This window comes from Phocoena sinus, chromosome 6 (assembly GCF_008692025.1).
Source record: "Phocoena sinus isolate mPhoSin1 chromosome 6, mPhoSin1.pri, whole genome shotgun sequence".
NCBI classification, from domain to species: Eukaryota; Metazoa; Chordata; class Mammalia; order Artiodactyla; family Phocoenidae; genus Phocoena; species Phocoena sinus.
Window position 1 is genome coordinate 26,269,879 of NC_045768.1, and position 26,061 is coordinate 26,295,939.

Below are 26,061 nucleotides of genomic sequence, written 5' to 3' on the forward strand. Positions count from 1 at the left end.
CTCCCATGAGCTCCAGATACGAGAGTGAAAGGGAAGAGTAGGGTGAGGGGTGAAGCGGGTGCTGCCACCTTGTTTTTCAAGGCTGTTCTTCATGCCACTTACTTAAAGCCTGTGTAAAAGGAGCAGTCTTTGCACTTGAAGAGCTTCTTCCCACCGTGCTTGTCCCTGTAATGGCGCCTGATGCTCTGGATGTAGCCAGAGGAGAATTCACAGAATTCGCAGTGAAGAACAGCTTCCGTCTTCTGCTCAGTGCCCCCCGCAGCTCCAGAAAGAGGCACGGGGCTAACACGGCTGTTGTTTCTCGCCAGAGCAGCGGATTGATAGTGGTTCAACTGCTGCTGAACATCTGGAGGCTCGGAGTAGGATGAGTCTGTGGACAGATGGGGGAAGATGACACCAGACACAAAGAACACAGTGGAGGACTGACACCTGAAAACCCCCAGCATTCGTTTTTAGTTTTTTGTTTTTGGTTTTTTTTTTTCTGTGGTACGCGGGCCTCTCACTGCTGTGGCCTCTCCCGTTGCGGAGCACAGGCTCCGGACGCGCAGGCTCAGCGGCCATGGCTCATGGGCCCAGCCGCTCCGTGGCATGTGGGATCCTCCCGGACTGGGGCACGAAACCGCGTCCCCTGCATCGGCAGGCAGACCCCCAACCACTGCACCACCAGGGAAGCCCTAGTTTTGAGTATTTTTTTAAAGGGGTTGACTATGATCCCAGCTTTCGTCTTCATTTACATTCTACAACGCATCTCTGGGGAAAGGCAGGTAGGGAGGAAGCGTCACTTCCTTTAATCTGACTTTGAGGGTTCACAGCATTTAAAAATAAAATTCTGAGGTTAAAGGTTTCAAAGTGAAGGAAGAAAGTAAACTTTTTTTTAAAGGAAACTGCAGCGTGGCAACAGGCTGCCACAGAATCCCCATCCTTGTAGGTGAGATAAACAAACCCGCACAATGTACACAGGCATCCACATGAGAAAGGAAAGTAGAAGATGCAATATCTCCTCCTTTGCAGCCCAGAATTATTCAAGCCAACCGGGGGGAAAAAAGTCTTTAACAGAAATGCTCAAGCACATGGCACTCACAAATATAAAAGTGTTTTATGCCTTCACTGTCAAGTGATTTAAATTTTAAAATATAAAAATCCAATAGTGTTCTCCAGGAATGGATGTTTAAAGCTTAGTCAGCATTAAGATGGAGATTTATTCATAAATCCCATTAAAATGAAATTCCAAACAAGTTTCCCTGAAAGGTATTTGAAAGTTTGCAATTCGGAGGAAAATGCTGGAAGTGACGGGCACAAATCTTAAGCCTGTGATGCTCCAATGTCCTGTGGTGGGGAAATCTAATGTAGACGGGAGGTAGGAAAATCTCAGTTTCTTCCTTAAATAATAATAATTTTTTTAAAAAAGAGAGAGCAAGTGAAAAGAAGAAAAGGTCTTGAACCTTTTCCCAACACGCAGCTCTGAATGTTGAGGTCAGGAATTCACCAACGTTATCACCACCACTGTCCTATATAACCTACGGCTGCCCATGAATGACACAAATGGAGTCTGTGAATCCCACACAGATGAATTTCAGTGTAACTTTCCTTGAAAAGAAAACAAAGGACTCTTTTCTTAAGCCTTTCAAAAAGCAGGGGGGGAAACGGGACAGAAACTGTACCAGCCTCCTCCTGATTTGATGGACACCTAATTTTCCAAAGCGTGATTTCCCCAGGCGGGACACGCGGGGGCTCTGTAAAACCCATATTTGATGAGACTGGTACCATCCATCCCATCGGCCTCAGAGCAGTTCCCTTATTGTGGGGTCACCTCTTGTCTTCAAAATACTAAAATTCTTCCCCTTCTTGTTTCCTCCTCCCCCTCCTCAATTCATATTCCTCAGGATGGAGGAAAAAACCCCTTTGGAAATTGTAAACAAACCTGCCACACACACACACACACACACACAAATAAAACAAAAGGAAACTCGAACAATATCTCCGAGCCTCCATGGGTTCATTACCAGGTGTAAACTGAAGACAAAGGAAGAAAGACATTAACACAACTGAATTCATTTCACCCGATTCTTTTAATCTCCTTTTTCCTTATTCCTCGACCCTAGCCTAGCCGATGAACCCACTCAGGACCACAATAATGCAACTGTCAACTTCTCATTCTTTCTTTCAACAGCAGGTTTGTTTACCATTTCATGGACTGTTTGAGATGCTTTCTGGTTAAGCTCTCAAGACTAGTTTCTGCTTCAGACACACGCACAATGAAGCACAATGCATGCTCTGCCCACCTCTCCTGTTAACTGGGACTTGAGCTGCTGGGAAAGCACTGCCACGCCAGTACCCCGGCCAGCCCTGCCCTCTCGCCAGTGCTGGTCCTGGTTTGCTCTTAGCTCTACAGGAAAGAAATCCTGGGACCAGCAAGGCCGAAGTCAGGTCCGACTGCCCTGACCAGTTGACCATCCACAAATCTCCCCAGAGACCAAAACAAAGGAACAGCCCATTTCTCAATAAGCAGCCACCACGGCCTCTAAGACTCAGACACAAGGCACTGGACAGCTCCAGTCCCTTTATAACAAAATTACAAACTGGCTCCTAATCAATCAGAAGACAAACCAGGTCAATCTGTCTCCCCTACCTTCTGCCACCCCCAACCTAGAGCACACGTAAGACTCTCTTGGGTAAACTCCCCAAAGGGAGAGGAGTCTGACTCAACACATTTTTCTTGTTTCTAGGGTCTATGGCATATCATTCCACCCATCTCAAAAAACACATTCTCAATTTTAACATGGGTATTTCTATGTGATATGAAACTTGAAATAAAAATGCTAGAAGTCGTGGAGAAAGCATTCCAAGAAAGGACAGCTCATCACCCTTCACAAATGGCAGTGTGAAAAGAACACCTGTATGTATCCGTGTCATAAAATCCTTCTTTCCTGGTTAAAATCAGATGGACAGGTTTACTTACAGAAAGAAGCAAATCCCACCACTTAGGATACACTTGAAATAATGCCCACGTGATAACTTTCTGGGTCTTCTCAGAGCTTTACTGTCCTCTCTGGTGCCAAGACACACTCTTCCTCGCTCCCACTTGGAGTTTGTGAATAATGTACAGTTTTAGCACCTCAGGCACTAAAGTGACAAAGACGTGAGGGTGTCTGATTCCACTGATCCTAAAAAAGCCCATTTGCTGAGCTACATAAAACCCCAGTTCGTTCACGAGGCATAGCCAGAAAGAAGAGGAGAAGAGGATGCTTTTGTGCCCAGGCTAGAAAGACAAGCAGATTCTTAGCGGTGAAGGGCATGTCACAGAAGTTAAAAATCATCATTAAGACTCTTTTCTTTCATTCCAAGCTTAAGAAAAGGAAAGGAAAAACACTCTGTACTTGCAGAGCCCGACCTGTGGTCATGGGAACATACAGCAGCTAAAGCACAGGAGTACAGGTTACATCTTTACCGCCTCTTTGGCCACGAATATCTACAATGGAGCCAACAGCAAGAGGGCATTGGTCCATCCATTCTTAACCCACCCCTGAGATGTGCAGTCTCAGAAAAGAGTGTCGGTCTCTGACTTGTGACTTTATTTATGTGCAAAGTTTTGGAAATTAAATTATGATTTATAATTGCAGTTATAAAATAAATTTAGCTAAGTTACATGGAGCTATCCATTTTGTAAACTGTCTATAATAGGAAGATGATTTTATAAAAGCAAGATCGTAACAGAACTGTAGAATGGATGGTCACAGCGCATCTAGGTGGGGCTCTGTAAGTTACTGAACAGCCAACAACGAAGTCTCACCACTATGGTGTACGACATAGGTTCTCATGCCAATTTTACCGATGAGATGGCTGGGGCTGAGAATGGTTGGCCACACAGCTACCGAGAGGCAGAGGTAGGACTGGAACAAAGATCTCTCTGACTCTAAAATCTGAAACTTGTCTATCAGGCATCTGACTCAATGGGTTGACCTCCGGGGGTCCCTTGATGCAAGTCAGAAGAACAAGAAAGAATATCTGAGTGTTCCATCAGCAAGAAACACACAGCAGAGAAGACAGAGAGAGAGATGGCAGCAAGGGTGAAATAGCTGAGAAAGTAACATCAGACTAGGTAGAAATGGTCACAAAGAGAAAATAATATTAAACTGAATACCAAAGAAAACACTAAAACAGCATTTCAGAGCACATGCGAAAAAAGAATCAACAAAGTAAGATTCCCGGGAAAGAAAAAGAATATCCAAAATTTCAAAATGCTTTATGAAAACAGAAAAAAGGGACCACCCAGGGGACATTTCTATAAGCACGCTACACAGGTAAGCACTGCAAATACCCAGAACTGGAGATGTGCCTGCCCGAATGGCATGCTTAAGTCAGATGCTGGATAAACTGCCCTAGAAAGATAATACTCTAATTCCTCAGGGGGGATTTGGCTGGGAAAAGAAAGGTACACGAATATGAACGGGAGATGAGTATTTTCCGGGGGCTCTTGGACAGCTCAGGATTTCAAACCGGGGAAGGGCTGAGTTCCAGATGAGACCTCCTACCCACCCCTCTCATTCAGTCAGGTTCCTGGAGAAATGGGAAATTTCTGGCTCTCATTCCAGACCCCCAGAATTCCAGCCAAACCCAGTTAAGTATCCATTCAAAGCGTTTTGTTTTGTTTTCTTTTCTTTTTTCTCCAGAGATTAGCCAGCACAGAAATAATCACTGGAAATCTACTTTATAGCAAACGACAAATAAGTGAACTCTGGAAGAACAATAAACATGACAGAATGAAGTCCTCGTGAACATTCTGATCCAACAAAATATTCGACACCCTCTTCGTGTCAGGCCACAGGCAGGCTCTAGGGACTCAAAGTCAAAGAAGGTGCGAGAAAGGAATCCCCTGGCGGTCCAGTAGTTAGGACTCAGGCGCTTTCACTGCTGGGGGCCCGGGTTCAATCCCTGGTCAGGGAACTAAGATTCCACAAGCCACACAGCACAGCCAAAAACACAAAAGAAGAAGGCGCGAGGGATGCCTTCTAGGAGCCCTGATCTACTAGGAGAAACACAGAGTAGCTGGCTGTTATGAAGACATACGCCTGCTCTGTGTCTAACACACTTACTCCACTGACTGAAGGAATAAAAGAGGCAAAGAGAAAAACTGAACAGTAACAGGAGAGTTTAACTATTGCAAGATTAAGGAAGACACAGGGAAGAGTAAGAATCAATTGGGCAGTAAATTGTGGGAGCAGCAGAGAGGACAGCTCCCTTATACGCCGAGTGATCTGAAAAGGAAGCTGTACGGGTGGATCAATTCTCAATTTTCCACAGCTCCGCAGAGAGGGTGTGAGTGAAGGTGGAAAAGTGGCAGCAGTACCTTGGTGCCAGCGACCACAGTTAATTATATTTGGGCTAGATTTTCATGCAGACTTGGGAGAGAGGCTCTTTGGTCAGGGCAAATCCAGTACCAGGAGAAAATAAAAGACAAAAGGATTTTAGGCAAGCAAATTTTAGAGGCGGCCAGGGGAGCAAACGGTTAAATGACACCCATTCATTCAGCAAACATTTATTGAACATCTAAGTCAATGGGTGACCCTGTTCTGGAACAGTAGGACATGGTCCCTGCCCTCAAGCAACTCACTGTCTCAGACAGACGTGTAAATAACTGATGGTGATACACTGCAAAGAAAAAATAAAAGTCTCAATGGAGCCACCTTATCTCCAAAGACCTAGTGGAGAAGAAGACAAAATCAGCAGTACCAGCAGTACTCGGTGACTGATAGAAGTAGGAGTGAGGGAGGTGGAGGGAGGACGTCAAGAGAACCTTGAATTCCATTAATAAACATAATTAGTATTAGCTAGTGTGTTAATTAATAAAATCACTACCAGACGTGAAGCTACCTAAATGTTCAATTCACCACACCTCCACCTTAAGTCATAAATAGAAATTAAACAACTACATTCTTGTCACAACAACAACAAAAGTGACTTAATTCCTACAGAGAACAGAAAGAAAGATCAGAGGATGAATCTGAGCAGAAAAATGTGCACATTGGAGGGTGAGGGAGATCACATAAGGAAGGATTTAAAATCTTCAAGTCCTAAAATAGCGTAGAGTTCAAAATGATGCACAGATTGTAATTTTCTTCAGAAAAGCAGGTGATCTGGCAACTGAAGGTTTGTAGTATAAGAAACCAGAAACAGAATATTACCTATAGATAATTTAACAACAAATATGGTAAATGCCCAAAGTATAGGGGCTGGGTTGGGACCCAAATATGCTGGAAATACTGCCCACTGTTCCTAGAAATATTGAGAAGGGCACACCAACAATGACAAGAGAGCAGCTAAAGACATACTTTAGTTAACAGGCAGGAAGCTTTTGGAATGGCATCAACTCCTATCATACAACGGCTAAGAAACTCAGGCAAAGGACAAAGAGGGTCCAAGTATTTCCATGTACGTGACAGCAACCCAGGTATCTGCTGGTGACGAGACAGAGAATCCTCCTGCTTATCAGTGAGCTTAGACATGACCTGAGTCTTCACCTAAAGCCGAAAAACTGTCTGGTGGACGCCTTAAACATGCTGCACATGGCCACCATCTTTGCTCACGCATCTCCGGTGGCGTTCTGAATGTGAGTCCATGGCTCACCACTTCGTTCAAGCTCAAACTGTGGGAATCCTCCTTCAGACTGTCAGATGTTTCCTGTGGTAGCACATTTCACCAGGTACCACATCCCAGAGACACGTCATTTCTTACCTCCAATCATATTCCTCCTCCAGGGCCCTGTCTACCTTTCCCACTGTTCATTCACGTCCTCAGATCCCATACGGGCAACTCTGAACAACCTCCTAGCTGGTCTTCCTTCCTCCAAGATCTGTTCTAGTTTGGCCAGCATACACGTCATAGACATATAATGTACATCACTTTCATGAGTATGATATGATTATGCCCCAGGGCTCAAGGATAAAGCCTACTCCTTGGTACATACAGCTCTACAGTCTGGTCTCAGCCTGTGTTTCCAGCCTCACTTTTGGCTAATTCCCAACTCCTTGCACTTTCTACATATCTCATCATTGGGAATCCTTGATCAAGGGCTCCCTGATGTTCTTCCTCTTCTTTATGCCTGGCAAATCCCTACCCATCCTTCAAAACCCAGCTGAAATGTCACCTACTCTGTGAGGCTTTCCCCCAACAATCCAGACAGAACCCTGCTCTCCTCTGTGCTTTGTCAACACACACACATAGTGATTTTCATCTGGAACTTATTATACTTCAGCTCACACTTAATATGTTCTCTTAAGCAACCTCCACCGACAAACTTGGCCTTATCTCTCTATGCCTTTGACCTTAAAACATCCCATGGCAACAGGGTCCAGGCTGGTTGCTGGAGCGCTCTGCAGCAGCCCCATCCATTTCTGCTTCCAGCAGTTGAGTTAATGCTAACAAAAATCAGTTTTATTTTCTCCCAAACTTCTTTGTACCTGTTATATTTGTTACTGAGCTTATTCAATTTAATTAATTTACCTAAAATGATGAAAGATGGGTATAAAAGTTGCCATTTCTATGAAAGCTACATTAAGTGCTTGGAAAAGATTTGAGAAAGTCGAGCTGCTAAAAAAAATTACTGTCAAACTACGTTTTGGCAAGATAAATGATTGAGGAGAACATAAAAGTCTAGAAGGACTCTGCTCTAAGACTGTTCCACAAATGTCTAAACTATCATGCCACTTAAAAGAAACTGAAACTGGAAGTAGTATAGGTGATTACAGTTTATGCAAGAGAGAAAATGGGGAACTCCAATCACAAGACCCAGACTCAAATACATAAGCTTGAAACCTACAGCACAATCCTGGTGAATGAATGCATTTTTAAGTGAAAATAAAATGCTTAAAGCATTTTTAAAAGCATTCCCCGCATTAAGAAATTTGCAAATATCACTGAGAAACTAGGTCTTGACTATATCAAATAAGCTTCAACTGTATCTATCTATATGTTTGACCCTATTTTATATTAATTCAGAAAATACTTATTGAGAGGCTTCTGTGTACCAGGCACTTCTAGGCATTTGGGATACATCAGTGAAAAAAACCAGCAAGGATCCTTGCCCTCGTGGGGCTTACATTTTAGATTGACAGCAATAGTATCTTATGTGCTTTTACAGCCAGAGACTCTCATGGTCCTTTCATTCAAAAAAGTACTTAAGAAAATGTTTCCTGGATTGAATTTGTGAACAACTTTCTTAAATTCAATCCTGTACCTCTGTCTGTCTATCTCTCTGTTTGAAGTTACAAGGACTGTTTGTAGCACAGAGCTGTCAAGATGATTCACAGATTCAAGAGGTTTACTTATTTTTAAAGACTTCTTAGGTTCTATCTGAATTCCTTTGAAACTCAATTTCTTTCTCAAGATACCTGCTGTTCACTTCTTGCTATTAACAGGGAGCAGAGTGTGTCATCCAGAACATGGCCGACTTCAAATCACCAATTCAACTGTCCACGTATTTCCTCTGAAGACTCTCAAAAAGGTTCTCCAGATAGAACACTGGGCCATTCCGAAGGAAAACGATATTAGAAACTAAGCTTTGGAACACAAGCCATTTCAACTCCTCCTGGATAGCGTCTAAAGGGGAACATAAATCTCTAAAGGCAGCCACGTTACTTTATTTCCTTCTTTTGATTATGCCTTGAAAACCTCCAGGCCAAGGATTCTGGCACCTCCTTGTCTTCTATCATCAGTAGAGTTCTCTGGCCTGGATGTACAAGATTATGATACAATGGCCAGGGGGGACAATGGGCACTGGATGACTATATATAGGAATTCTGGGCTTGGTTGTCATGGAGACAAACGGAAAAACAAATGCCTAATCCTGAAAATAAGGCTGAGGCCAAACTTGAAGGAAACACGCACTGAAAACTTCCTGTCATTCTGATGAGTAAAAAGAAAACCTTGAAATATGATCAGGGAAAACAAAACAAAACAAAAAGTTAGTCTTCAAAATGACAAAAACAGCAAAAAAACGAAAAGGGGCTGAGATTTAGCATCCCATCATCCTTAAATTCACTGAAAGGGTCTCTCAAAGGCCTTATTTGGCATGAAGCGTCACGTTCTCGTTTTCTCTATATTTTCGGGGGAATCCAGGCAAGTCTGACCTAAAACAAAAGAGAATTCCTGGGACTTCCCTGGTGGCGCAGTGGTTGGGAATCCGCCTGCCAATGCAGGGGACACGGGTTCGAGCCCTGGTCCGGGAAGATCCCACATGCCGCGGAGCAACTGAGCCCGTGGACCACAGCCACTGAGCCTGTGCTCTGGAGCCCGTGAGCCACAACTACTGAAGTCTGCGCGCCTACAGCCCGCGTTCCGCAACAAGAGAAGCCAGTGCGACGAAAAGCCTGCTCACTGCAACAAAGACCCAACGCAGCCATAAATAAATAAATAAATTTATTATAAAAAATAAAATAAAAAAAAAAAGAGAATTCCTGGACTTGCAATTCACTAGGTCCTATAATCGGGGACAAGCCCATTTGTTTCTCTGTATCATTTTCCCCCAGTGGCATCACCATCCACCCAGTCAATAAAATCAGAACAAATCCTTGATTCATTTCTCTTTCATTCTATCCATGGAATGAAAAAGCCCTATCGGTTCAACCTCCCAAAAAGCCCGTATCTGTGACCCACTCACGGTTCCACAGCCACTGCTTCTGTTCAGGCCCCTGTGGTTGCTTGTGTGAACCTGCATTGCAGGACGTTCCTAACTGGCTTTCTATCTTCAAGTTTCTTCTCCCCCTAAGATCCCTTTCTTTTCTAAAAGCAAATATGATCAAGGTACTCAAGCCTTCTTACAAGAAAAATGTCCAAACTCTGAACATCAGTACCCTGGCCCACCTTCATCTTCCCAGACCTACCACACTCCACACCCACACTGCTCCCACTCAGCGCTACTGCCACAAGGAAAGGTCCTGGCATTCACTCTGTGTGCTTTTTTTCGCTGCTTCTTTGTACATTCTTGCAATATCCTCCTTCGACTTCTCAGCCTGGCAAACTCATCTTTCAAAACTGAACTCAGTTCAAATTTATTATCACTATGAAGATCTTCCCTGATCCTTCTAGATACATTTATTTAACTCCCCCTTCAGGCTTTCCTGCTGGAACTCATGCTGCACGCAGGTTAATTTATTTTGCCTCCACCAGACTGTGATCTCTTTGCAAGCAGGGTATCTATCCATGCATCCATGCACGCGTGCATGCATCCATCCATCCAGCTACCCACCCATAACTTGTTTAAAGTTCATTATCTCCCAGAACTTAGTTCAGGGCCTGGCCCAAAAGAGGTGCTCAATGAACGTGTTATAAAGATCCAAAAAGAGTTCAAACTGGAAAAAGTGCTCTGGAAAACCCAGATTTAACAGGAAAATGCAATGAACCAAATGTCACTCTCTCCTTGAACACTGCGGTTAAGAGAGCCGCCCCATTGAAACAGTGATCCACTTTTACTGAAACAAGCCTGGGTCTTTTCTGATTACCTGGAGAATAGCTTCTGAAACATTTGAGAATCTGAATGGCAGGAAATTCATGATCCATGACCATCCCAAGAAGTCACAGGCATAATTTCTGGCTTTCACCCTAAATCAGCAAAAAGTCTAAACTTTAAAACAGATGATATCAGGACACCTGGGAGCCACTTTGGATGAATCACTATGAACCTCTCTCTCCTTTTTCGTACCCACTGGTAGGCACAGATCTGTGGTAGGCACAGATGTTTGTGAAATGCATAGGTGTAACGGTACCATGTATTTAAATGCACCATGACTTTGCTACAGTCAACACCTAAGGCCACGAAAATAAAGGCCTCTGCAATCCAGAAGGTATTCATGGATTACTTGAAGATTTTTAGCATTGCATCCTCACCGTATGAAATGTTTTACCAATTTTCCTCCATCATGGATGCACCCTCCTCCCAGATATGTAGTGTATGGCGATTCATTTTGCAAAAGGACTTGTGGTGGCTCAGAAAAGCAGAGATGGCTTCATGTCACCCAGCCAGTCAGTGGAGAAACAGGAACAGAACCCGGGGCTCCTGCATGCCCCAGTTTCAAAAACACGTTCTTTTTCTGCCACAGCCATTAGCAAATATCACAGGTATTCCTTCTGTACTAAATGGTATTTGTAACTCAAAAGTGTGTGTTCTTAAAAACCCTCCTTGAAACCGGCTGGAAATTTGTCGCAAAGCCAATGAACGCACGGTGAAGGAGCCCTTTTCTAATGTTTTTCAGGAGGAAACTCTGGGTGGCATCTGCCATTGTTCATTGAGACACTCTCACAATACCAAATGCATAATTCACCTGCGACTCTTTGGAATTGTCTGATGAGGAAGTAATGCTTCCTGCTGTTCGTTTAGATCGTATAGATGTCTTTACCACACGGAAAATCCAACCAACAACGTGGAGTACAAAAGCCTCTTTGACATCAGTGACTTGGCCGCAACCGTCGAGAGCTCGCTAGCAACTTCAGATGGTATTCAGAGCTTATGGGCCATGGGCAAGGCCGCCCTGCTTCCTCCTCAAGGCCTGACCGGAGGGAAGATACCTACAGACTTCAAGGAGGCGGTCACAGTGTCCAGCTTGCAACAAACAGTACAGGGAGAGCCCGCACAGGGAACGATGCAGAGATTTCTCAAAAGCTCAGCGTAGCAAGAGGAAAGAACACATCTAAGGAGAAGCGTATATATTTAGATACATGTCGAGCTCTAAGTGACGGTATGGAAATCGGGTGAGGATAATGATGGCGGATCAAGAACAGGAACGAGCGCCGCACTTCAAAGCGCACGGTTATTCTAAAATTGTCCCCCAGCAGCAGGAGTCTCTGAACCAACACACCCAGTGGGTTTCTTACCCGTTTTTTTCCTTTTCTTTTCACCTCTTCCCATGCAGTGGAAGAAAATCCTGGCTCCGGGTAAAGCTGTATTTTTAATAACATTAAAGCAGTAGGTCCTTCTCTTCGGACAGACACTCTTGCACCCGCTCCAAACTCCCCCGCAGGAATATTGCTAATGATGCTGGGCTCAGGTGTAGGGTGTAAACCTCCAAGAAGCAGGAGGATCAGGCAGTCAAATCCAGGCTCACCTTTCACTGGCTTAGCAGCTCTAGGTCATCAGGTATGTCAGGTGCTTTTGCACGAGTCTCTCACTGATCTTCACCATGACCTTATGACATGAGATGTGTTACTTCCCATTTTACAGATGGGGAAACCAAGGGAGCACCTGGAAAACAGGCAACTTCTCAGGGCCCCGGAGCGTGCATGTGAGCCTCCTCGTAACCCTTGGGGACTCTCAATTAAGCAGTCCTCTGGTTCCTCATTCATAAAACGGAGACAATGATACCCACGACTTCATAGGGTGCAGTGCAAACAGGAGAGCAGTGTGTAAAGTACAGTGTCTGGCACGGGGTGGGGGTGCTTTAAGGGCCTCAGTTCCACAGCAATTAAAATCTACATCATATATTTTGCACTAAACGACAAATTGCCTTTTAGTGTTTACGGAGTGTTTTCTATAGACGAAAGAATTTGATCTCCTTCGCTGGACTGCAGGACAGAGTGGAATGAGCATCTCTTACACTGCTCTAAACAGATGTAACTGACATTCACCCCAGCTCCAGGCACATGGCAGGTGTTCGGCAGCTAGTTTGTGGCTGATTGATTCTGGGCAAAGCCAACTGCACTGCCCCTTCTGGCAACAACCAGCTGGCTCACTCTGTAGGTGAGGATGGCTGCCATGGGGAGGGGACTGATCGAGGGGCTTGGATTCAGCTCAGAGGCAGGGCTCGACCCCAATAATACACCAAGTCACCCCCATTTTGTTAGATAACGAGGCACATAGAATGGTCACAAATCAACTTGCTACGAAAAGGCACATCAGAGCAAATTTCATTTCCAAAGTTTAGAAGCTTTCTTGGCAACAACCATTCTGGGGTCTATTTCCTCTTAAAGGTTTCTCAACATCACCTCCAGCTTTGAGCAAGGTCCCTGGGTAACCGACTGGCAGGTGTGATCATCCCCATCATTAATGATGCTCTCCCAAAGGCCCCCACCTGACACTGCCGCCGCTGCCCTTTTCTCCCTGTTACCTTGTACGATTGTACTTCTAACCACCTGATCCACAGTACGTACGTATTGGTCGATTGGTTGGTTCTCCCCACTATCTGTGAGGGGTTTGTCTCAAACTTCTTAACTTGCATGGATGTTTGGATTTTATTTCATAACCAATGAGGGCATCTAAGTTTTCTTGGGGACTTCCGGCTCAGCTGGGCACGGAGTGTCTGCCCAAGACTCAGTATGGAAAATGTTAAGGGTCTGTGACAAAAGGCGGTCCTGCCATTGAACCACCATGCGTCTCGGCCTCCTGAGGGTCGTGGCCAGTGTGCAGCACCAAGAACAGCAGCACTTAAGACTAGATCCATTCACTTAAATAGCTCATTTGAGTGCCTATGCATGCAAGGTAATCTGCCACGCTCTGGGGACTCAAAATAAAATGATGGCTTCTGCTGGGACTTCTCTGGCGGTCCAGTGGCTAAGACTCCGCACTCACAAAGCAGGGGGCCCGGGTTCAATCCCTGGTCAGGGAACTAGATCCCGCATGCCACAACTAAGAGCCCGCATGCCGCAACTAAAAGATTCCACACGCCACAACCAAAGATCCCACGTGTTGCAACAAAGACCCGGCACAGGCAAATAAATAAACAATTTTTTAAAAAAATATGATATGCCCTTTTTAAAAAAATGATGGCCTCTGCCTTCAACAAGCTGATGGTCCTTATATGTGGAATCTAAAATATGACATAAATGATCTTATCTACGAAACAGAAACAGACTCACAGACATAGAGAACAGACGTGGTTGCCAAGGGGGGTGGGGTGGGAGAATCATGGACGGGGAGCTTGGGATTAGCGGATGCAAACCATTACATACAGAATGGATAAACAACAAGGTTCTACTATAGCACAGGGAACTATATTCAATATCCTGGGATAAACCACAATGGAAAAGAATAAGAAAAAGAATGTGTACATACATATGGAACTAAATCACTTTGCCATACAGCAGAAATGAACACAACACTGTAAATCAACTATAGTTCAATTAAAAAAAAGGAAGTGGATGGTCTTGGGGGGGATGGAAAGTCAGACAGTTACAACAGAGTATGATCAGCTCTGAACTAAAGAGTGCCCAAAGATGTGAACAGAAAGCAGGTCCCTTAGCCAGGCAGGAAGAGTTAGGAAGATTCAAGTTTTCAAGGATGAGTAGGAATTAGCCAAGTGAATGGAATGAAGAGGAGGTCAGGTGAAAATCAGTGGAGGAGGACATTCCAGGAAGGAGGACTAGAAGGTCCTGGAGGGTGAGAGCAGGGCCCTGTGCAGACACAGGGCCTCCAGGACAGCTGCAGTGCAGGATGCGGCAGGAAGAAGGGGTGAGGAGCGACCCTGAGAGAAAGAGGGGCCCAAGTATCAGCTTTCCATGCTGAGCTTGAATCTACTATGAAGGCAGAGCAGACAGCCACTGAAGGGTCTGAAGCAGGAACCAGGTGAGATAAAGGCTTCGCATCTGTACCTTTTCTAGGTCTATCGATTGCACCCAGAGCCCTGCCCCATCTCTCAGATAGGGAAGGCAGCTTGGCATAAATGCATTCCCACCATGAGAGAAAACCAAGCAGCAGCACCTTCCTTATTGATGAGGGATAGCTGCAGCTGCCTATGACTCCATGCTTTGTGTTGTCAAGTAGAAAACACCAATGTGGTAACTCTTCCTCTCTGGGTTTTACTAGCATGTCGGAATTGTTCATTTGAAATTCAATTCCTACTGTTTCAACTGAACACATTACATTCACATCTGGAATGGATTATGGTCCTACTACCTAAGGGAAGGAAAACTGGAAACCCAGGAGGCTACCTTTTCTGCTCCCTACCAACCCTTCACGTGCAAGAAAATACCAAGGAAGCACAGGAAACCAAGTGGTATGTCCACACGTTGGCAAACACCAAAAAGACGCAGGCGCCAGCCAAGATCTTGTGGTCTGTTGTTCAAATACAGCATCTCAGCAACATCCAAAAGGTTTCTAAATCTGTATTGTACTCCTTAATTTTAACACCCATGTGTCAACCCAAGGACACTTAATACGTATTTCTTGGACTCAGACTCAACTCAATGGTCAAAATATTATCTTGTAAAGTGATTCAACATTCTCCTGGATTCATTAGTGTTTTATAAATGGTTTGTTTCATCATAACAAATATTATATCTACTATATGTTAGGTATTTGACAGATACCAAGACCATCAGAGCTCACATTTCGAGAGCTCTCCGGTTCTTAGGGGACAATATTGAAACACATATGAAAATGAGTGCGTGCTCAAGGAACAGAGCTAATGCCCACGGGCATTTCTACCTGTTGTGAGCAGAGAGCCTGCAAGACACTATGGGTCTGGGGACACTATGGGTGCCGGGAGGAAGGTCAGCAGTTTTAAATGCCACGGACAAAAAAAGAAGGATGAGGCAGGAGCAGAGGCCGTGGACTTGTTTGTCTGGAGTTGCTGTCCACCTCTATAAGAGCCATTCCATTAGCACGCTGGAGCCAAAGCCACACTGCAAAGGATTCCAGAGAGGGAGGGGAGGAGAGGAGGCGGCAGCAGGTGTAAACAAGGGAGGAATGACTCTTTCCCAGAGAGAATGTCTCTGGGGGTGGCCAGCAGGTCACTTCACGAGTGGTTTCAATAAAACGCTGAAGGCAGAACACAGACTCTAGCAGTTTGAGAAGAGAACGAGTGGCGAGGAAGAGTAAGTTGGGAGTATTGGTTCTTTTCAAGAGATCTGAGGCTAAGATGGCAACTGCAGGAAATACTGCAGAAGTTCTTACCCAAGAATGGTTTTAATATTCAAAACACAGAGCACTCTCCCAGGGTTCATAGCGCTCCCTTTTCTAGACTCTCCAAGGGAACAATAACACATCTGAGAACGAAGGTTTCGGGAGACTGTGTGACATCGTAGACAGAGCTGTGGAATTAGGCCGACTCCACCCTCCTCCAACCCTGCCAGGTAGTAACTGTGACCTTTCTTAAGACTATTTTCCTCCTTCCAAAAACAGCAGGAAGCTGGTTACGGAAGTTCCTATTTTATGGAATTGTTGTGTGGATCAAACCAGTGTTCGTAAAGTATTTAACAGACACGCAATAAATGACAGTTATCATTAATTTAAAATATATACTGACTAATGCCAATAATAATAATGTCTAACTTTGGGACTTATCACTGCATTACACCCACTGATCAGCACATCAAGCGCAAAGGAGTTTCTTGTGTAGGTGGATTCCATTCAGCCCCAAAGTCCAAAGAAATTTAAATCAACAGGACTCCTGATTAAGCACCACTTTGCAAACACTGAATTCTTTTAGACTCCCAAGAAACAATTCATGATGCTAAGAGATTTCACTCAGCTTCCAAGGCAAGATGTGAAAGTATTTTTCCTTTTCCATTAAAAGAATAAATCCTCATCAATCTCTGGCTGTTGACAAATGATCATAAATTGACAAGAAATTTGCTTTTACTATGCTACTTTAATACTAAGATTTCTACAGTACTTTAGAATGTGAAAGCATTTTCATATGCTATCTCATTTCATCCACAAAATAACCCCCCAAAGTAGGCATCATTATTGTCTTACGTGACAATAATGAAATCGTGGAAGGTCAATGATTTCTCTCAGCCCACACGCGTGAGACGGAGGCAGTCAGGCCCTCCGCCTGAGGCTGCCACATGCTGGATGGTCCACCGCCTCCAATGTGGGTGGTACTTCCTGGACTTGGACCTCAAACTCAGGTGTCCAACGTCCCCGAGCAGACTCTTAAGGAAAGATGATCTATACAAATAACTGGTTTTGGAAAGATCATTCGCTCCTCATTTTCACTAGCTCCAGCTGGGTTAAAATGGGTCCTCCTGGCATCTGCTCAATCAAAACGCACCCAGCGATACACAGGAAGAGTCATGCTCCGCGCCAGTACTGCAGTGCGACCCTAAAATTACACTGGACAGAAAATCGTCCTGAGTTGGGGAAGAGGTTCCACGGAACCCTCGGCCACCAGACGTCCTGGAGCAGGACCTCTCGTGTCTCACATGCTGCTGACCTATTGCTGTTAATCGCCTTCACACCGCTTCGGGAGACAGGAAGCCCAGGGGTCACAGGAGAGATGCTCCACCTGGTCCACAGGGAGAGTCTGGGGCTGCGGGGGTGGGGCTGGTCTCCATGCTGCTTAACATATATGGCTTTACGTCACCAGCTCAAGCACGGTCATCTCCTTTTACTGGGATGATGACGATTAGTATAAACACCACCAATTTACTCAGTATATTATGAAAGCTGTTTTCTCATACACTGTTCTTGCCATCTCGCCATTTAGAAAATGTTAATTAATTAAATAAATAAAATCTTAAACCTGCCCTTGACTCAACACAGAACTGCCATCCTTCCACCCCGTAGTTCTCAAACACTTCTGCCCTGGCAACACACAGTGGGTGGACATCTGTGTAGCCTACGTTCTTCCCTAGGGACACTGTGATTTAGATAATATCCCAGAAAATTAGAGAAGGCAGAAATGTAGTGAAAAGTACTGGGATAGAGGCACATAATAATAAAGCCACTGAAAAAAAAGGAAGAGAAAAAAAATTCTATCCTGTATTTTAACACTAAACTTAATCATTTTCTAGACAATCGTTTTTTTCCAGTCTTTCATTATACAGGTAACATAACCAAGATGCAAAAGTATACTGTAAATGTATCAGCAAAAATGGTCTTATTTTATTATTAACAATATATAGAAATTACTGATTTTAATGTGTTACTAGGGAAGTTTACTTACACTTTACTGCCTGCCTTTAATTGAGTTATCACAATTGTTCCTTCTAACAGACACACTGGTGGCATTATTCTTTTTTGCATGCAAGTTAGATGTGGGTTTCTCCATCTTTCCTTCTCTGTATTCCTAATTAAAAACTTCCCCATGGGCAACATTTTAAAATACTGTTAAATCAGAGTAACAGAAAAATCACAATTCACAAGTACAATATAATAATTTGTGATACCACAGCTATTAACTCTAGCTCCTCACTCCATTTATTCACTCTTAGCTTTGGGACAGACAAGGTAAACCCTGCAGCTATCTGAAACTTCTACCACCTTGGTTGTGACCCCATGCCTGTCTCTTTCACTCAAGAAAGTACCTTGGAATACTTATAAGTAAACTGATGTTAGAGGGATAAATCGGAATAAGCTCAAATTTATTTTTAAAAATAAATTGATAGGGGCTTCCCTGGTGGCACAGTGGTTGAGAGTCCGCCTGCCGATGAGGGGGACACGGGTTCGTACCCTGGTCCGGGAAGATCCCACATGCCGTGGAGCGGCTGGGCCCGTGAGCCATGGCCCCTGAGCCTGTGCTTCTGGAGCCTGTGCTCTGCAACAGGAGAGGCCACAACAGTGAGAGGCCCGCGTAGCGCAAAAAAAAAAAAAAAAAATTGATAATTTCAAAGAGATACGTGCACCCCTATGTCCACAGCAGCACTACCCACAATAGCCAAGACATGGAAGCAACCTAAATGTCCATCAGCAGATGAATGGACAAAGAAGATGTGGTACATATATACGATGGAATACTACTCAGCCATAAAAAAAGATGAAATAATGCCATTTGCAGCAACATGGATGCAACTAGAGATTATCAAACTAAGTGAAGTAAGTCAGAAAGAGAAAGACAAATACCAAATCACTTATAGGTGGAAGATAAAACACGACACAGGGACCTCCCTGGCAGTCCAGTGGTTAAAACTCTGTGCTTCCAATGCAGGAGACGGAGGTTCAATCCCCGGTTGAGGAAATAAGATCCCACATGCCGTGCACAGTGTGGCCAAAAAGTACAAAAAAATAAAAAAAATAAATAAAATATAACACAAATGAACCTATCTACAAAATAGAAACAGATTCACAGACATAGAGAACGGACGTATGGTTGCCAAGGGGCAGGGGGTTGGGGGAGGGACGGAGTGGGAGGTTGGGGTCAGCTGATGTAAGCTGTTACATACAGAACAGATAAACAAGGTCCTACTGCACAGCAAAGGGAACTATATTCAATATCCTGGGATAAACCATAGTGGAAAAGAATATAAAAAAAGAATGTGTATCTATGCATAAGTGAATCACCCTGCTGCACAGCAGAAATTAACACAACCTTGTAAACCAACCATACTTCAATATAAAAAGAAAAGTAAATCAGATTTGTGGTTAATAGAGATAACCTTGAAAACAGACTGGGAAAGCTTGAGATTAGAGCCAGGAAGACCGGTGGAAATCAGAGGAAGTACAAGGTGAGGGTTATTCAGCGTTGGGGTCTGGCGGGTTGGAAACCAGAGAAGGACAAAGGAGGCAGAGACACGAGGATGCAGGAGAAAGCCCCTTTGAAATGGCTAAGCCTAGGATCTGGGTTGGCTCGACAAGGGAGCGGCAGTGGTCGGAGAGAATTTATGGGTTTGAGATGCTGGAAGTAGAGTGGCTATGGTGAGTCCAGCCACAGATGAAGGGCGGCGGAACACAGTCAGGAAGACGTGAATCTCTCTAGCTGGAAGAAACCAAACATTCACTGAGTCATGACCATTGAGTCTAGTACACTGAAATTCCAGAGCACGACGGTCATGGCTGGGGTAAAGAGGCGGGCTGTGAGCCTGGCACTGAGTTCACTGAGGAAGCTGAAGGAACATTCCAGAAGATAAGAAGGAAATAAGCAGAGAGCAGACACTTGAAAAGTGAAGGAAGCAGAAATGTTCTCAACAGGTAGCAGCGAGTAAGGACTGCACTCACTGTTCTTCTTGGCTACTCGGAGGAAAGGGATTAGTCGCTTTGGTCACAGAGAGCTGAGAGGGAGATGGAGTTGCCATGGGGGGCGGTGGGGGGGGGCAAAGCTAGTGAGCTGGAGGAGGGAGGTGTGACCAAAGAAACGTGCAACATCACGGTACACACAGCACAATTCCACTGGCTTTTCCCAAACATCGTGTGACACAGCTGAGCTCGCAATCACTAAAATTCCCAGGCTTTTTTACACGTAAACTACTGTTTTGTCTGTTTTCCTTGTGTGTGGTTTATTCTGCCACCCTGATTCACATCAAGAAATATTTATTGAATGGCCTGCCAAGTGCTAAGACTCTGAAATGGTCCTTGACCTCAGAGAGCACACAGTTTAGTTGTGGAGACAGATATGATAACCGACAATTGTAAGAATATTTGGCAAGTCTAGTAATGGAAGTGAGTGCACAGGTCAGAAGCTACCCAACATGTTTTATATTTATTCCCTAACGAAATCTCATTTTCAGCTCATTACTCTGAACAGTCTAGACAGTCTGTAATCTTGATTTTGTCATTTAACTATGGACCATTTGCCAGTATTTCAAATGTATTAAGTCTTAAGCAGTAGGAAAAGAGACTTGACTTAAGTAATTTTTTAGAAGGTGAATGAGCCTTTAAAGTGAAATAAACGAGTGAAATTTTGATTGGCGAAACCTCAAAGGCCTTCTATAATTCTGAGACTCCCATCTTAAACACATATATCACATTCACACAAAAATTCTTGAAGCCTTTAAGTACTCAATGTTTATGATTTGAAGGGGAATCATTTTTGTTGGTTTTGAGATATGGGCCCTCACATTTTAAAACTAAGGTGAGTCAAATAGTGATAGAATCTTCCAAGTAAAGACAAAAACATGAAAAAAAAGTAGTTTGTATACTGTGGTCCCAGTTTTAGAAAAAAATTAAAATAACAAAACAGAGCCTGTCTGTATACGCAAAGAAGAAACATCTAGATGATTCTACAGCAGACTGTTATTAAATTCTTTTGGGTGCAGAGAGGCTGGCATTATGGGTGGCCCTCACATTTTATGTTATGTACTGCCATAAAGCTGTTCTTTAATCCTAAGTAGGTATTACTGTTGTCATCAGGAGGAAAAATCCATGCAGACATCTTCAAAAGGGATAACTACCTCCCATGACTAGTTTTAATGCACATTCATTCTTGAAGACTTACAGGTATCAACATCAGGCACCCATAGCTCAAAAGTACCCTCCCACTGCCAAAGGGGACAGGGACCTCGCTGCTGGTCTTCCTTGTTTAGCCCAGCTTCTTAACAATGAAAAGACCTCTTCCTGGTGTTAATTACCCCTACAGTTTGGTTCTACCTCCCCTCATCTCGCCAGCTATCCTCCCAATAACTTCCCTACACACCCTCCACTCTAGCCAGACTGGTCTTCTTGCCATCCCAGGAACCCTTCTTTAAGTTTGGTCACTTCTGATACTCCTCTCACCTGGAATAGACTTCGATCTGACCATAAAAAAAATCCTACGTGCCCTTCAAGGCCCAGCCTGAGTCCCACCTCTTCCAAGAAGCCCTCCAGGACTCATCAATTCCTTCTCTTCTCCATGGCTGCAGCCAATAAAATCCAAATGCAAAACTTCTCACTTGTTATATTCTGTTCTTCTAATTAACTCTACGTATTTATTAACTTAAGCTCTAACTATCAATCAACAATAAAATTTGGCTTTATTTTCCTTTGGAAGATTCCAGGGCCCCCAGACATGTAAGAATAGGTTTCATCTTCTCCACTCTGGCTCACTTATGCATGTGTGTTTCTGCTGCGACTCTCTGATGAAATGGCACAAAGGTTAAGGGCATAAGCTTTGGGTTCAGACAAGGTCCACCACATGTATGTTTTATGACTTTGGGACTCATCATTTCAGTCTCAGTTTCCTTTTCTATAAAATGAGGCTAATAATAATTTGTAATTCTGATTCATCAGACATATTAAATCTGATGGCAAATTTAAGGCAGTCAGCCGAAGTAAATAAAAATTATGATTAATTTTACCACTTCAGAATTAAACCAAGAGACGACAGCCAGAAACCTTATAATAACCCAGAATGGATGACTTTCAAACTGGTCATGGAGAAAAAAATAACTAGGAGTGCTAAAAAATCAAGGACTACAGGAAAGGTTGAGAAGGTCATCCTGTGTTGCTCGATGGGGCAATCACAACAGCTTTGGTGGAGGGCTCACAGCACATGAACATAAGAGATGACATAGGAGGTGGCTTCCATGAGGCAGGTAAGAATATTTTGTGTCCCCGAGGAACCTGGAGAGCGTAGCCCTGGAATGACTTCTCCAAGAGCAGTGTACAGGTAAATAAAACCTTAGCTGGGCCCTGTACTCTTAGCCAAACACCTCTTTTGGGTTGACCCTGATGACTATGAAACTACTTACAAAACAGAGGAGCACTCTGGCAGGAACACGTCCCTTCCTGGGCATAAACAGCAAGGGACTGACTTCAGTAAAAGGCAAGCAGATCCAACTTACCTGAACCTTTCACGTCAGTTTGGCCAGTCTTTATCTTGCCGTTTTTGATTAAGTACCACCACTGGAATTTTTCAATAGGATATTATTTAGGATTATGAATGAATGAAGAAAATGCGTACATCATTTGGACATGCTGGGCCACACCACCAAAACTCATATAATTTATTTTAAAAAATAAATAATAGCTGCTTCAAGAAGGTTATTTCTGGCAACTTCTCATCTCGGCTCTTAAAAAAACAATTCTTTTTCACATGCCCATCTTGCCCAGGACATGCCCTCTGCTCCAGCAAAGCTGCCCCAGGATGTCTACCTCTGAATCATGGCTCACACACACTAGTCCTCCCAAATCCAATACCCTTCCCTCTGCTTGTATAAAATCCTCTAGTGCAGAACAGTATTTGGAAGAGAGGAGAGGACCTATGAATCATAAGAAGTCTCAAAAGAGTTTAAGGGATTTTATATTCAATAAAATTGCACGAAAATATCTAGCTCTGGTTCCAGGGGAAAAAAAAAAATCAAGGTGGGCAATGATAAGACAAAAAAATCTTCCTTTCGAAAAAGACCCGAGATAATCTTAGATGATTTGCCTAACAACTGATATGTTTTCTGCCACAGAATAAAGTAAATTTCTTCTTCCTTTTAGATACTTCCCACAACTGAGGTTCTGGAGGACTTTTAGGTAACCTCCAACCAAGAAATGCAAAAGTCAGCTGCGGAATTATGAAGCAAATTCTGGTGTTGCTAGGAACTAGCTCTGAATGAGTTGGGTAGTATATGCTTGTACTTCTGAGGAACAAATGTTTTTCTTGGCATGGGAAGAGGGAGATGGGCGAGTTGACTGAGTTCCCAGGACATGGAAAGCTTATATTTGAAATGTTTTTCAATCCTTGGCACATGAAACTGTGGCGAATTCAGAAAGTCACAGAAATCTCAGGCAGGTGGGTTTCTTGGGAAGGGTCTATCACATGATATTCGACTTCAGGATAGTGATAATTTCGGAGGCTCCCTATTTGCTGATGAGGGCAAGGTCTATAATTTAACCGCTGAAGACTTTTGGATGTCTAACAGAAGATGCGGAATCATCTGTACCACTTTGCACCACTGGAGTTACAGGATTCTTAAGTCTTTATAGGAGAAATGCCACTCCTCATAATAAGCACTAAAATAAACTCTAGATCAGATTTTAATGTAGAAATTCTGAAGTCAAAAAAGGGAAGGTTAGTATTCTCTGGCCAGATAATTTTGAGACCAGCAGAACCTATTAAAAAATAACGGCCAAGGGCTTCCCTGGTGGCACAGTGGTTAAGAATCCTCCTGCCAATGCAGGGGACACGGGTTCGAGCCCTGGTCCGGGAAGATCCCACGTGCCGCAGAGCAACTAAGCTCGTGTGCCACAACTACTGAGCCTGCGCTCTAGAGCCTGCGGGCCACAATTACTGAGCCCACGTGCCACAACTACTGAAGCCTGTGCGCCTAGAGCCCGTACTCTGCAACAAGAGAAGCCACCGCAATGAGAAGCCCATGCAGCGCAACGAAGAGTAGCCCCGCTCACAGCAACCAGAGAAAGCCCGCACACAGCAACAAAGACCCAACGCAGCCAAAAATAAATAAAAAATTAATTAAAAAACAAAAATGACGGCCAAGCCACTGAAATTATGCCTTGTATCCCACGTGCTATAAACGACGTAGATCTTTATATTTCACAATTATTCACTCAGGAGTCATCTTTAAAAAACCACTCTTCTTTCTTTCACCCCAAGAGAAATGTGACTGCAACTGGAACCTGTGTGGAAGGGTCTTATGCCCTAGCAACTAATTGGATCCTCTTAAAGGTTGAATTTTATGTCTGACCTATTTAGAAATCTGAAAAGCTTCTCTTCAAAAAGCAGGCATCTCAGATCTTAATTTTTAAGTGTCAAGTATTGCTGCAGTCAAGGTTAAATGAATTGATAGTCTGGCGCCAGACTCAATACAATTCTTAGAGAAGATTTTCTTTCAAGCATAAGTGTAATTCACACAATAACAGTTTTAAAGCTCTACTTAATGCCCTACATTTCATATATAAAACAAAGAATATATTTAGGTCAAGTTATATTTTAAGTGACATCTAGAAATAGTCTATATGTTAAATATAAAGGTCTATAATGACATTTATTAAAGACAGGATTAATTTCATGGGTATTGCTGTAATTTTTTCCACCAGTCATCTATGGCAGGGTTCAGCAACATACAATCCATGGGCCAAATCCAGCCTCCCCTGCTTTTGCACATAAAGTTTTATTGGAACACAGCCATGTCCATCTGTTTACATATTGTCTACGGCTGCTTTCACAGTACAGTGGCACTGTTAACTGGTTCTACCAGAGACTCTATGGCCCACAAAGCTGAAAGTATTTTTTATCTGGCGCTTTACAGAAAAAGTGTGCCAATCCTTGATTTATGGCTTGTAGAAATTAACCACTACAAGTCTCCTCTAACCCATATATTATGTTAAAAGGCTGGTGGGCAAAGTTTTCAGGGAGAGTAAAAGATTTTTACTAATCTATGAGTTTTGTTGGTCAGTTTCACTCTATAGCTTCTCCGAACTGGATTTAACAGCAACCAAACACTGTATGGTTTTTGTTTTGTTTTGTTTTGTTTTTTGCAGTACGCGGGCCTCTCACTGTTGTGGCCTCTCCTGTTGCGGAGCACAGGCTCCGGACGCGCAGGCTCAGCAGCCATGGCTCACGGGCCCAGCCGCTCTGCGGCAGGTAGGATCTTCCCGGACCGGGGCACGAACCCGTGTCCCCTGCATCGGCAGGCGGACTCTCAACCACTGCGTCACCAGGGAAGCCCACACTGTATGTTTTTTGACACAGACGCAGAGAACAGGCTAGTCCATTCCAGGGTCAAATGATTATGTGCGCTTGCTCCAAGGCGCTCTGCTACCAGGTAACCACACTGGTAACGCCCATCTCCCCAGTGCCACCACACTTCCTGTCTCCTCCTGAGTACTGGAAAGGCTTACACCCTGTCTCAAACTTCAGTTTCCCACTTCTGTACAGAAGGTCTCGTTATCCAGGGAACAATGATAAAGTTGGAAACACTCTTTGGTCAAGGAAGATCATTTCCTCCTGGCAGACTGATGTGTCAGAAAGCTTCTCTTAGAGCAATCCCTAAGGTTTCATCTTTGGATCGTCTGTCTTTGAACTTGCCTCTTAAATGGAATGAAATTAACTTACCGCTGTACAGCTTGGTTCTGTGGAGTTGGTCAGACAGGCTAGGAGACTCGGTACAATTAACTGAACTGAAAACTGTGATGCCTCCAAGAAATCGTTGGTCAGTTAAAAGAAGTCAGTATTTAATAAGTATCTACCTAACTATTCCCATTGGAAAATTAGGGGACAGAACCAACAGCATATCCAAAAGTACAAATGAACACCAAGAAGATCATCAATCGACGAGAAATCAGAGTAGGGCTGGGGCTGGTACGTGTCAGTCTTAGAAGAAGTTAAACTCAGAGACTGGTAGACAGAAGCAGACAAGGAAGAAATCCTTCCAAGCTCCAGCAGAGCTTCTTCAGATGCATGGAAGTAGAAATGAAGGCGGAAGATGCTGGGGACAGCAAGTACAGAGATGGCTGGAAACGTAGTATTTGTTGGAGAGACCACTCAGGATGGA

General features: G+C 43.8%; 1 protein-coding gene across 7 annotated transcripts in view; it reads right to left on the reverse strand.

Annotated features, from left to right (window-relative positions):
• ZNF462 (zinc finger protein 462) overlaps window positions 1–26,061 on the reverse strand; it is a 144,531-nt gene that overhangs the window by 37,056 nt on the left and 81,414 nt on the right. For all 7 annotated transcript variants that reach the window (XR_004350411.1, XR_004350412.1, XM_032635375.1 and 4 more), the window contains exon 8: window positions 103–370. Coding sequence is in view for 5 of the 7 variants with exons in the window: in XM_032635375.1 (XP_032491266.1) it covers window positions 103–370 (268 nt within the window). In the remaining 2 variants the exon portion in view is untranslated. The remainder of the gene's footprint in view (window positions 1–102; window positions 371–26,061) is intronic.